Source organism: Vigna angularis, chromosome 1 (assembly GCF_016808095.1).
Source record: "Vigna angularis cultivar LongXiaoDou No.4 chromosome 1, ASM1680809v1, whole genome shotgun sequence".
NCBI classification, from domain to species: Eukaryota; Viridiplantae; Streptophyta; class Magnoliopsida; order Fabales; family Fabaceae; genus Vigna; species Vigna angularis.
The window spans coordinates 12,786,256-12,798,794 of record NC_068970.1 but is presented as its reverse complement, the minus strand read 5'-3'; the positions used below and the strand labels follow the sequence as shown (position 1 = coordinate 12,798,794).

The following is a 12,539-nucleotide window of genomic DNA, read 5'->3' as shown; positions in this document are numbered from 1 at the left end:
AAGAATTTAGCAGGAGAAACCATTTAAATGAAGAATTTAATATTTTTCCGTGGTATAAATTTTCGAATCCAAGGCCATCCATTTCTACGGCTACTAGGAATAAAAGCAAGTAGCCAAACATAAGCAGTTGTATTTCTGACAGAGTATGTATGTAGTCTTCAAGAAGGAGCCGCATAACATTTAAAGAGTAAAGATGATTGAATGGATAAATACAATTTAAATTGATAATAAAGATGGAATGAAAAAATGTTTGGTTTAAAATTTAGCTCAAAGAAAGTATAAAACATGATTTATAATTTATAATAAAAAACCAAAACTCCGTTTAGAGAAAATTAGTAACTAAAATCATAAAAATGAAAAATTAACATAATGAAAAAGAAAAGAAAAAGAAAGAAAGACGGAACTGGACAAATAAGATCCAAAAACAGGAGAATGTCCTCTGACGAATATATACGTCTTCACTATTATTTGCGAATAAAATCACAACATATAATTAATACTTGTAAGTATTTATTATTTATTAGATATTTTAATATTTATTTATAAATAAATTGTTGTGAATTAATTATATTGTAATGAATATTTTTTATCTTTTATTTGTAAAAATTAAAATTGAAATTTAATTTATATTTTACTAAATTAAATTAAATTTATAAATATTTTATATTTTATTTGTAAAAATTAAATTAAATTTATAATATATATTTTTTAAATATATGCAATATCATATTTGCTAGATTTTTAAAATTCACGTTAATATTTTAAATATGTATTTGATGAATAACGAGATTGAGAAAGATAAAGAGTTATAATTTTTTAGGTGAAATAGTTATCAAAAGTAGAGTGTTTCATCCTACACTTCCAAGATCTTATTCTGCATTTTCAAAAATTACATTTTTAATCTTCTAACATCTCATCCTACACTTCCAACTTTTCCAAAAATTTTATTTCAACTTTAATAAAAAAAAATTCATTTTCTTTCCTTTCTTATTAAAAGCATTCTTCACCACTTTAATAATAATTTAATTTAAAATTTAAATATTATTTAATATTTTAATAATTATTAAAATATAATTTATATTATAATAATAGTTATATTAAAAACTTAAAAATAAAATAATAAAAATAAATAGTAATAATAAATTTGATTTAATATATTAAAATATTAAATTAAATTAAATAATTATTAAATTTTAATTAAAAACCAAAATTTTAAAAACTTGTTTATCAAATATTAAAATCCATAAAATATGATAACACTTTTGCTTTTTTATTTAAAATTTAACAAATATTGAATTTAAATAAAATTTATAATATTATTTATTATATTTTTATATTTTAATAATTATTAAATATGATTTATATTTTTATAATAGTTTTATTGAAAGAATTAAAATAATAATAACTAAAATAAGAATAATAATAATGAAAATAAAAATAATATTTCAAATTATGTATTTAAATATATTAAATTGTATTAAAATATTAAATTAAATTTAATAATTATTAAAGTTTAAAAAAAACAAAATTTTGAAGAGGTATGTTAATCGGATATCGATATACGGATATCAATAATTGTTTTTAAAAATTTATTTTTTATTTAAATTTTAATAATTATTTAATTTAATTTAATATTTTAATATAATTTAAATGTATTTAAATATTTTATTTATTATAATTTTATTTTATTTTAAATAATTTTTTTTTAAATTTTATCTTTTATTTAAATTTTAATAATTATTTAATTTATTTTAGTATTTTAATATAATTGAATATATTTAAATATATTAAATATTTTATTTAATGTAATTTTATTTTAATTTTAATTATTTTATTTTTATACTTTTAATATAACTAATATTATCATATAAATCATATTTTAATAATTATTAAAATATAAAATTATATTAAATCATATTTGAATTTTAAATTTAATTATTATTAAGGTGGTGTAAAGTGTTTTTAATAAAAAGATATCTTTTAAAGTTAAAAATGAAATTTTTGAAAAAGTTGGAGGTGCAAGATAAAGATGAAATCTTAGAAGATTAAAAATGGAATTTTTGGAGGTGCAGGATGAGATATTGGAGGTGTAGGATGAAACACTCAATGAAGTAAGACAATTTTTTAATGTACTTTGTTTTCTCACCCCAATATCATAAATGATGAAAAATTGAATGTTACTTCCTCCACCACCACACCCTACTTCCTACACCTCCTAAAATTCTTTTAATTTCAATTTTATCCTTAGGTTAAAACTTTTTTACTTTTATCATTTATGATATTTTAATTAATTCGAAAATCCTACTTCTACTATTTACTTATTGCACAGTTGCACCCCATCTCTCATGGATTCCTCTATTCCCCCATTTCCATTTCATTTCCTCTCATTCCTTCTTCCTTTGCTTTCTTTTTCCTTCATTTGTCTCTTCTCCATTTTCCTTTTGGGTTTCATTGCTTCCATTACTATTGATCCTTAGTGTGAGGAGTCAATTATGTTGATTCTATTGTTGATCGCCTGAATAGAGGCCCACGAAGGCGAAAACGGATGTGGGATATCCGTTTGGCCTTCAACGGACATTCGTCCATGTTCAATAGATGTGGGGCACCTAATGGTCTAGGACAGGAATCCAGGTTAGGTTCTGGTTGCTTGACACTCGATGGTGCCTAATCAACCAATCAAAACATCTTTGTAGAAAATCAGATTTCTAAGGAAGCAACTCTTGCTAACTCGGATAGTGGACATCTAAGTAATGCAACATTAGTTGATCACAGAGTTTCATTTGAATTAACTGGAGAAGACGTTGCTCGGTGTCTTGCTAATAAAATTGGGGTATTCCTTCGAAATATGTCAGGGTCCTCTCAAGGTATACTGGCCAGACCTTGTTGACAGAGAAAGGGTGCAAAGGGACACCAATACTAGCTGTAACGTGTGTACAGAGAAAACAGATGACAAGCATACAATCCTGTTGGAGAAGGAAAACAATGTTTCCATAAGCAGAATTATGTAAATTGTTATAAAGAATTCAATTTTGACAACAGTAAAGGAGTTGTTTCTGGTACAGGTGGTAGTGGCTCTGAGTGGTGGACTAACAGGAGGGTTGCTGGGAGGAAGGTAGATCAGCCAACAGTTGGGTTTTCTTCCCAATGTTACAGTCATAAATGAACTGAGGTTTAGCTTATTACAACATGACTTAACCTGTATGGTATAAAGCAAAAAGGATTTTCCATTTCTCTATAGAACCACTAGTATATTGAATGTATATTTGAAGAAATTGTCTTGAATTCAGTTCATCATATGCCTTTAGAGGAAATTGCGGTAAAAGAATGATTGAGCAAGACTCAGAAGAAACAAAGTTGTTATATTCCTTTAGGACCCAAGGTAGAATGCAAGGGAAGCAAAATGGTAGTAGGTAGGGTATCGATAGTAGGTTATATTTATATAATTATGTGAAACATTACTTCTTGCATTTCATCGTTTTAAATATACAAAACAGATGTCCACGTCTGTTTTAAAAAAAGTAAATAAAATTAAAAGATAAAAATTAAATTAAATAGAATATTTTTAGAATAAAAAAAGTAACGGAATGGTGTAGAGAGCACTTGGTGGAGGGAACACCTCTGTGAAAAATTATGTATGTTGAAAGAGTAGTTTGGTTTGGGAAATGTAATAGGGTGTAGGAGGCCCAACCCAACTATGTCGTCCAGTTAGGATATAAGTTGTGGACGTTCTCTAAATTCTGGCAGGAATAGACCAGCGTTACACATGGCCTTCAATATTCTATTTGAACAACTATTTCCTATAAATGTTACATATGAGAAATAATAAATTAAATTTAAATATGTTTTAATATTTTTAAAAAAACAATATTTTGATTTTAATTTGTAATTTTTTAAATTATCTAAAATTAGAAATCGTTGTTTCTTATTCCTATTTATTGTGATACTTATTATTTGTTAAAGTGTTGAACAAAAATTCAAGTGTTCTAAATGGTTTCTTTTATTGTTGTGATATAATACTCTAAGTAATGACTTTTAAAGGAAAAAATAAGATGTATAAAACGTATGCCATTTATCTTAATGGATGATATGGCTTAAAATTTTCAAATTTTAGAAAGATGGAAAATGTAATCTCTCCATAAACTATTATAACTAATATATATTATATCTTCAAATAATTAAAATATTTATGCTTCACTTTTCTTTAATCTCTCACGTCTATATTTATAAAATCATGTCCTTACTAAAATAAAAGAAATTTATACGCTTTATTACGGCTAGAATATAAATCATGTCCTTACTAAAATAAAAGAAATGTATACGCTTTATTACGGCTAGAACAATCATTCTAGATTTCGTGGGGTAATTTTTTTATAATAACCAAAATCAAAACTCGATTTTTTTACAAAGATTACCAAATATTTAAGCATGTTTTATATACTTTAATTGATATTTGTACAAGAGATGGTCGATTTATTTTATGATATTTTATTTATTTTGTTTCGAATAATAGGTTCAAAGAACTACTTTCATTTATTTTTGTTTTGAATAGTAGATGAAAAACGGCTTATTCATACTTAATAATTAATCTTTCTATGTCACTTTCAATCTCAATTAACCTGTTATCAATCTCTTTTGTATAATTCTCAAGAAGTATTTGTCAAAAGCACTCCGACATTCAAGTTAGTTAATGAATTCCATCGATCATTACATTATAGTCTTAATTTCACAATAAATACAATTATTTACCTTCTATCTTACCTTTGTACTTATAGATTTTGAAGTGAACTTTCAATTAGGTTTGGTCCTTGATAGTTCATAAACATGTTTTACTTTGTTAAACATGTTAAATTTATGATAATGGTTCTAAATTGTACTTACCATTCGATCGGTCCTAGAGTGACTGATCGGTTACGAAATTAAGTGTGATTGATGAAAGGGTTTGAAAAAATGTTCATTGTTATGAAAAAAGTTGACCATTAGAGTGAGTTGGAGATTGCATTGACCGAACAATTATACCGTACAATTTCTAATGTGTACTGAAACTTGATTTAAATTGGACTCTACATTTTACTTTGTCAAGAAACTTGAGGTATAATCATGAACAAATTGGATTCTTTCACCAACAACCATTGCATTCCCCTCCGGTGCAGAGTGAAAAAGATTTTCAAATTCAATACATTCTTCATGATATAAATTACGTAAAATTCTCATAAAATATTCGTAACAGAATAATATAAAAAATGAAATAAAATATTTTTTCCATGAACTGAACTTGTGTGGTTAAAATACGCTTTCAAGAAGTTAAAAAACAAAGAATTTCGATATAAACCAGACCTACGTTGGTGTATAAGCAGTTGAATGTAAAGATGGTGGCTCAAAATGGAAAAAAGATAGTTAGGGAGTTTAATGTCACTGCACCATTCAATGTTGGCTATTGCTTCTCCACCCCCACAATTACTATTTCTCTAATACCTCAATTACTAACTGAACCTCACACTAATAGAAAAGGTCTACAATACCTTTCATCAATCGCCCAGTGTTGTTGCAGAGGAAGAAGAGAGAAAACATAAAAAAGTTGATTCCGAAAATCTCTTTTTAAACTGCATTTCATATGAAAATGTTACGAACAATTGTTTCAAAAAGAAAGCATTATATGCATTTTGAAAGTTTATTCAAGAAATTTTTGAAAAATTTATTCTAAAATGCATTTCATCCATTCCTAAAATTCTAAAAAACTAGGCCTTGGCCTTGGCCGAAAGTCACTTTTATGGTAAAATAATCATTTTCAGAATCTACGGGGGTGTGCAAAAAAGTCGAAAGTGCAGGAAGAAAAAGCCTTGAATGGTTTGCCTTTTCTTGGTTGGTTCTTAGAAAGCATGTAAGAAAAATGAAGGCCGGAAAGATGTTAAGAATTTTTTCTGAAGGTGATGTGTAAGAATTTCTCAACTCTAGATGATGATGTGCTAACAATCAAATGATGAGAAAAGTAAAACCATGATGCAGACAGTGATATCAGCTAACGAATACGTGTAAAAACATTACAATGAACCCTTTTATGGGTCAACTTTTTTGTCTGCCTATATTAAAAAAAAGAGAGAAATAAAAAATTCCATTTTGACTACGCCATGTAAAATTTGAATAAGAGAAAGTCTTGGGCAACCATTAAAAAATATATTTTTTTCAATTACGTCAAAATTATAAGATCAATTGAGATATGTTAAGACACCAAAAATTCCATAAATATAACCCTTTTTATTTTTCAACATGAAGGGAATGCATGATTCTGCATTGGATAAATTGTTCAAGGGCCTTGTGGGAGGAATCAGCCATATCCCTACACTAATAATCCTTCTCATGCAAGAATAGGTGTGAAGGTGGAAGAGTCTTGCAAACTAGCAGCGTATTTTCGTGCCCATAGGTCATAGTGAATAATTTCTTCAAGGGAAGGCGAGGTCAACAATTCATTTTGATGCTTCTCACATGTTAGCTCCACCACTTTGAATATATCCAAATAGCTAATCCTAAAGTCACATTAGAACAATTTCAATTAAGGTAACAAATTTCGAAAGATATGAACATGTATGTGAAAATTTGCAACGAGGAAAAATAACGGAATCTTACTTTTCATCAATAAACAACTCTACAGCTTTCTCATTTGCTGCACTGAGAACTCCTGTCATTGTTCCTCCAGCACGACCAGCAGCATAGGCAAGATTCATGGATGGATACTTTACATTGTCTGGAGTTTTAAATGTAAGTGAACCAAGCCTACATAACCACATTTCATAGACAACTGTGTCAGACAAACTAAGAGCAACTATTCCATGACAGTTCAAATTAATTTAACTGATTCATCTTGCATAATGACGTCTTATGATAGTAATGAACACTTAAAAGTGAAAAGGAACTTATAGGAACGTGTTTTAAGCATTGCTTTGGATACTGTCTGAGAATGAATCCGCATGTCAAAACCAAAATTCAACCAATTTAGTTTTCCTTCAAATTATTTACAGGCTAATGTACATGTATGGGAAGAATTGGTTCCTGGAAATATTCACTTTATTTTTCAAAATAAGTTGAATCAAATTCCATCTTTTACATTCCAAGGAAATGCATGAAGAATAAAATATACTTCCTAGCTGGAAACTAGGCAAGGAGCCAAACACAATTTGAATGATCCGATCATTCAAAATAAGAAGAACCATCAATAATTCAAATTGGACTGAAAAACTTCATTTAAGAATAAAGACTTCAAAACTTGAAAACTGTAAGTCAACTGAATCTGTCTATTTTCTTTTAGTATGGATGGAAAATAAAATTTGATCGAGTTGAAATAAGTAAGCAGCAGGGAAAAAGTGTAGTACTTGCAAAGATCAAGGCGAGGCCAAGTGACTTCAGAACAATAAACCCTGTCAGGCCATGATAATGTATAGAGGATCGGCAACCGCATATCAGGCCACCCTAGTTGTGCAAGAACAGATGAATCCTGGAATCAAGAAATAAGTTAGTGATCTTTTTCTCCTTTGCTATACTCGAGTTTACTCCCACCCAAATTTAGCAAAGGCCTGGGTGCTATGGTTATTCAAATATATGGATATTAAAACATGGTAACCAACATAAAATAAAATATGTTATTAACCTGTGTTTCAATCATTGAATGTATGATTGATTGCGGATGAATGACAATCTCAATATTATCATAGTCAGCTCCAAATAGGTAATGTGCTTCAATTACTTCTAGACCCTGCAAAGAAGTACAACAAATTTAACTTTTACCTAGGAAGTTCATACTACATAATCAAACAGATTTATAAAATGGCTTTTTTCATCCAATATGTTGACATAAAAGAGAAATAAACCTTGTTAAAGAGTGTAGCAGAGTCCACAGTTATCTTTTTCCCCATATTCCAGTTGGGATGTTTTAATGCATCAGCTACTTTAACATCTTTCAGCTTTTCAACTGGCAAATCCCTGTCAATCAGCAAGGGACTTGTATTCAAATTTATTATATAGATCCCGGAAACAAAATAAAGAGAGCAACAATTCACGGTTTTTCATGATCAAAGAATATTAATTGACAGAAAACAGCACAAGACATTCAGATATACATAGGAATAATGTTTATGGTGCTACATATTCTTTCAGTTTCCAACATAACAAGAAAATATGGTTCCAATGAACATGCAAAACGGGTCAAATGAAGTCATGTACACACCTAAAAGCACCTCCAGATGCTGTTAGAATAATGCGCCTAAGTGCACCCTCTGGTAACCCCTGGATACACTGCAACAAAGAATCCTTTAAGCTTTTGCAGTAAAAGAGGATCATATGATAAAATAATTGATTGCAGTCAACAAGGTGCAGAGGCCAATATATAGATAATAAAGAGTATGAGTATGTCTATTGAACTTGTTGCACACATGATTTTTAATAGACTATGTGCCTTCTTACCTGAAAAATGGCAGAATGTTCCGAATCAGCAGGAAGTATTTTTACGTTATGCTTCTGAGCAAGAGGAAGGACAAAAGGACCTCCGGCAATCAACGTCTCTTTGTTGGCCAAAGCTATGTCTTTCCCTGCTTCTATCGCAGCAACTGTCGGCTAATAAAAGAATGAGAGGATTTCAGCTTTCTAATATTAATAGATATGTAAGATGCATGGACACAGAAGACCACATTATATGGCACAGTAAAGAGATTGGTTACCAAGAAAGGACAAAAATAGGGAAAAGAAGTTTACCTTCAGTCCTGCACACCCTACTATTCCTGTGACTACACTGACTGCATCTGGGTGACGAGCAACCTGAGAATATATAAGCTATAAGTCATGAAAAAAAAGGCTCTAACAAAATTACAACAAATGAATAAAGCAGATGTCCACCTCAACGATTCCCTGCTCTCCAGGGATGATCTCAGGTTTCTGTTCAACATCATGCAAAGCCTCTTCAAGTTCAGCAATTAGCGACTCGTTTCTAACAGCAACAAGTTGAGGCTTAAATGTTTTTATCTGTGCAACATAAATATTAAAAGGGATTATTCTCTTTTTTCTTGTGCTTATTATATTGAAATATTAAATACTACAAATGATGGTGAGTCTTGGAACAACAGTAAGGTTTCCTTGTGAGGTGGGGGATCATGGACTCAAATCCTAGAAACAACCTCTCTACTTGCAGGATAAGACTGCATATGTACTCTCCTCAAATTCCACTACGTGGGAGATTAGGCTGTCCTTTTATGAGATACATTAACTGAACCTTAGACCATAGTAGTTCATTTAGTTTTAAGATATTTTTGTTTTGTATGATCTGAACTCATTGGTTCCCTTCATACATAAATGCAAAAGAACAACATGCCTACTGCACCTTAATTATTAGAAAACATAACCAGGAAGATCATTCTCATTGCAACTAATGTGACGACAATTACAGTTGTAAATTAGCCACGTGAGTAAATTGGTTAAATAAATCCATTGCGGTTGTGAAATTTCAGATTTAAATCTGGTCATATATAGACACAAATCAATTCACAGTTCCATTGCATGCTGGGAGTGCGGTGGTTACCTGGTCTGCAAGGAGAGTAACGTTTGAACCAGCTGCAAGTGCCACAACTTTAAACTTGTCTGGATTCTCTGCCACAATATCTAGAGTCTACAAAAGCATACAAGGGAAAAGATGCACTACATCAAAAAATATGAGACGAAGGCAAGTTAAGCTACATCTACAAAGGGCAAACATCAAGTATTCACAGTATTACATAAAAAATCGAATATTCATTTCAAAGATTTAAAGGAATACATAAACACAAAATATCAAATTATTTCCAACAAATGTTTGCAAGCAAACAGCATCTTGCATGTTAAGATGTGTTACATCGGTTAGGAATAAAATCCGAAGGGCGAATGCTCTTTATAAGAGTAACCCCAAATGCCTCTCTTTAAGCTAGCTTTTGACCCAGACGTTTGTAATAGACTATTATTAGCCGTTAAATCTAATATTACTAAGAACAGATTATGATGATAGAGGGAGATTCCATTAGCACCAATACCTGAGTTCCAATAGAACCAGTAGATCCCACAATAGATATGGGTTTTGGTCCCTCCCAAGTCTTGCCAACTTGTTCTGGATACGCTCGTCCCGGCCAGGCTGGTGGTGGTGGTGGTGATGCCTGCAGTGAGCAGTTAACTCGCCTTCCACCATCTTTTCTTTTAAAAGCAAAACCACCTAGCATCAAATTCAAAACACCATCAAAGTCAAACCTTGCATGCTCCATCAATTGACATCAAAACATAACACAACGAACAAATACTGCCTTTCCAAAAAAAAACATATTGCCATTCCACAAAACAAAAACATCACGGCAACATCGACAAAGTCGCTCATAACAGTATAGGACCAGAAAATAGCATAATTTCCGGAAAGGAAAGAAATCAATAATTCAATGGGGAGGGAGTTTGTGCATAAAGTCGTTAACTTTGACATTTCCCAGAAGAGGCGAGGAAGGAAACATGGTTTAAATGAACAGAGGAAGAGAGAAGAACCTGGGAATTTTGCTGTGAGACAATTAGACTTGAAGGAATCAGAGAAAAAAAGGGACTTGACTTCAGCCGGAGAAGAGATATTGAGCGCCATCACATAAACCCAAGTTGAGTTTGGAGAAAAAGAATTGAAATCTCGAGCAAGAAGAATGGTGGCAGCAGAAGGAGGTTGTGTGGTGGCTGGAATTGCTGAGTTTTTTTATACTAGTACTAATAGACAACAGTGGATGTGGTCTGAGACATATTATCACATATGAAAGATGCATTTTTTATTTATTATATTTATTATAATTAATTATATGTGGAAATAGATAATAAAATAAGAGTTTAATTTTAAGATGGCGAAAATAAGAGAGAGATAAGGACAAAATAGAGTTAGGAGAGAGTGCCAAGGAATGTGTGTATATTGGAATCCCCACTCGCCGCCCCTCCACTCCATACAGAGTTTAGTTATTCACTGTCAACTAATTTATTACAACTCCGATAAAAACAATTTGCTAAACCACCATTTTATATTAATCAAATTCTATCAAATCTCTCTAAGAAGATTTATTCTTTTTCGTGTACACTGATATATCAATTAATATTTATTAATTTCACATTTAATATCTTATTTATTTATCTTATTCTTTAAAAAATAAGCATAACTTTAGTTTTATATTTATTGGTGCTTGTCATTTTTTAAAAAAAACTATTAATGTTCTAAATTGCAATTGATTATTTTCTCATCTATGAATCTATTTAATAATTGGTGTGATAAATTTTACATAGTTAATGAGACGTTAATCAGGATATTTTAATTCAAATGCAGCAACATTTTAATTGAATGCTCTTTGATACGTGCCTTAACTTTACATATTATGTAGTTTCATTTATCATAATTTATGTTTAATATTTTAAATTTGCTAACAAGGGGGCTTAAATAAAAAAATTGGATATGTATTTGCAGTGAATGACCAAAAGTTTTCTTTTGGTGTGCGTATTGATTCTAGTTAACTAAAACAAATATTGCATCCTATACAAAATACAAATACGTGTCATGTAAAACTAATAGTTAAGAATATGTGGCTTTGTTTGGATTAAATGTGGGAAAAACAAGTAAATAGAAAATAACAATGAATTGGAATAACAAAAAAAGTACAGTAATTTTTCTCTTTTGTTTGAAAGAGTATAAATAAATAAGTTATACATAAAAAGTATTAAAATATTTTTTTAATCTATTTAATATTATTATTATTTACTATTTAAAAAACTGTGATTATAATTTAAAAAATAAATAAATTGTTTAAAAATTATACTTTAAATTTAATTTAATTTCAAAAATTTAATTAATAAGATGATATTTGTATCTGGATTATAAATTGTTCTTATATTAATAAAAAGACTAATATTTTATTTTTTTTGTTTTTTTTTCCTTTGAAAGAAAAATAATTTTCATAAACTCTACAAAAGTGGATGGTATCATATCATTTTTAGACTTTCCTCTCAAACAAATGAAAAAATGTGTAACATTTCCATCCATCTAAACAAATGAGGGGTTGTTCCATATGTAAAGCGATAAAATGATATTATATCTTAAAAATTGTTTTCATGAAATCCAATGGTAGATAAGGTTCCACCTTTTAACTTCAAATTCAATTATAATTTACTAATTATAAAACATAAATACAAATAAAGTTTCCAAATACGTTTAAATGGTAGTAAAATAGGAAGGTAATACTTTAGTAGAAATGAAAGCATTAAAAACTATCAATCATCGTATTTTGAACTAGAAATTATTTAAAGAAAATGCAATGTAGTAATTTAAACTTAGAGCAATCGAAAGAGGTTGTTAATCTCGACTTTAAAAGCAAAATTATGATAATTAAAAGATAAACATGTTTTAAAAAGAGAGAAGTAAAAAATATATATATGTTCTGTGAGGACAGTGGAAATAGGTTGTTAGCTATAATTAAACAGAGGACAAGTCTATATCACAAGGTGACAAGAAGACTGACAGAAACATG

At 29.5% G+C, this 12,539-nt stretch overlaps 1 protein-coding gene across 1 annotated transcript; it reads right to left on the bottom strand.

Annotated features, from left to right (window-relative positions):
- Positions 1-6,232: 6,232 nt before the first annotated feature.
- Positions 6,233-10,771, bottom strand: LOC108332626 (1-deoxy-D-xylulose 5-phosphate reductoisomerase, chloroplastic). The gene is made up of 12 exons (XM_052870248.1): positions 10,537-10,771; positions 10,044-10,219; positions 9,560-9,646; positions 8,881-9,006; positions 8,740-8,802; positions 8,452-8,601; positions 8,216-8,283; positions 7,860-7,971; positions 7,640-7,744; positions 7,365-7,486; positions 6,622-6,768; positions 6,233-6,521 (listed from the first exon to the last, which is right to left on the bottom strand). Exons 1-12 carry the CDS (start codon positions 10,625-10,627, stop codon positions 6,353-6,355), a joined length of 1,416 nt encoding a protein of 471 aa, XP_052726208.1. The 5' UTR covers positions 10,628-10,771; the 3' UTR covers positions 6,233-6,352.
- Positions 10,772-12,539: the final 1,768 nt, after the last annotated feature.

Coding starts and splice junctions, on each gene's coding strand:
- LOC108332626 (XM_052870248.1), bottom strand. CDS start 10,627: ATGGCGCTCAATATCTCTTCTCCGGCTGAAGTCAAGTCCCTTTTTTTC. Junction 8,284..8,451: donor AACATTCTGCCATTTTTCAG/GTAAGAAGGCAC, acceptor TCTTTGTTGCAG/TGTATCCAGGGGTTACCAGA. Junction 7,487..7,639: donor ATTCAATGATTGAAACACAG/GTTAATAACATA, acceptor TCTTGATTCCAG/GATTCATCTGTTCTTGCACA.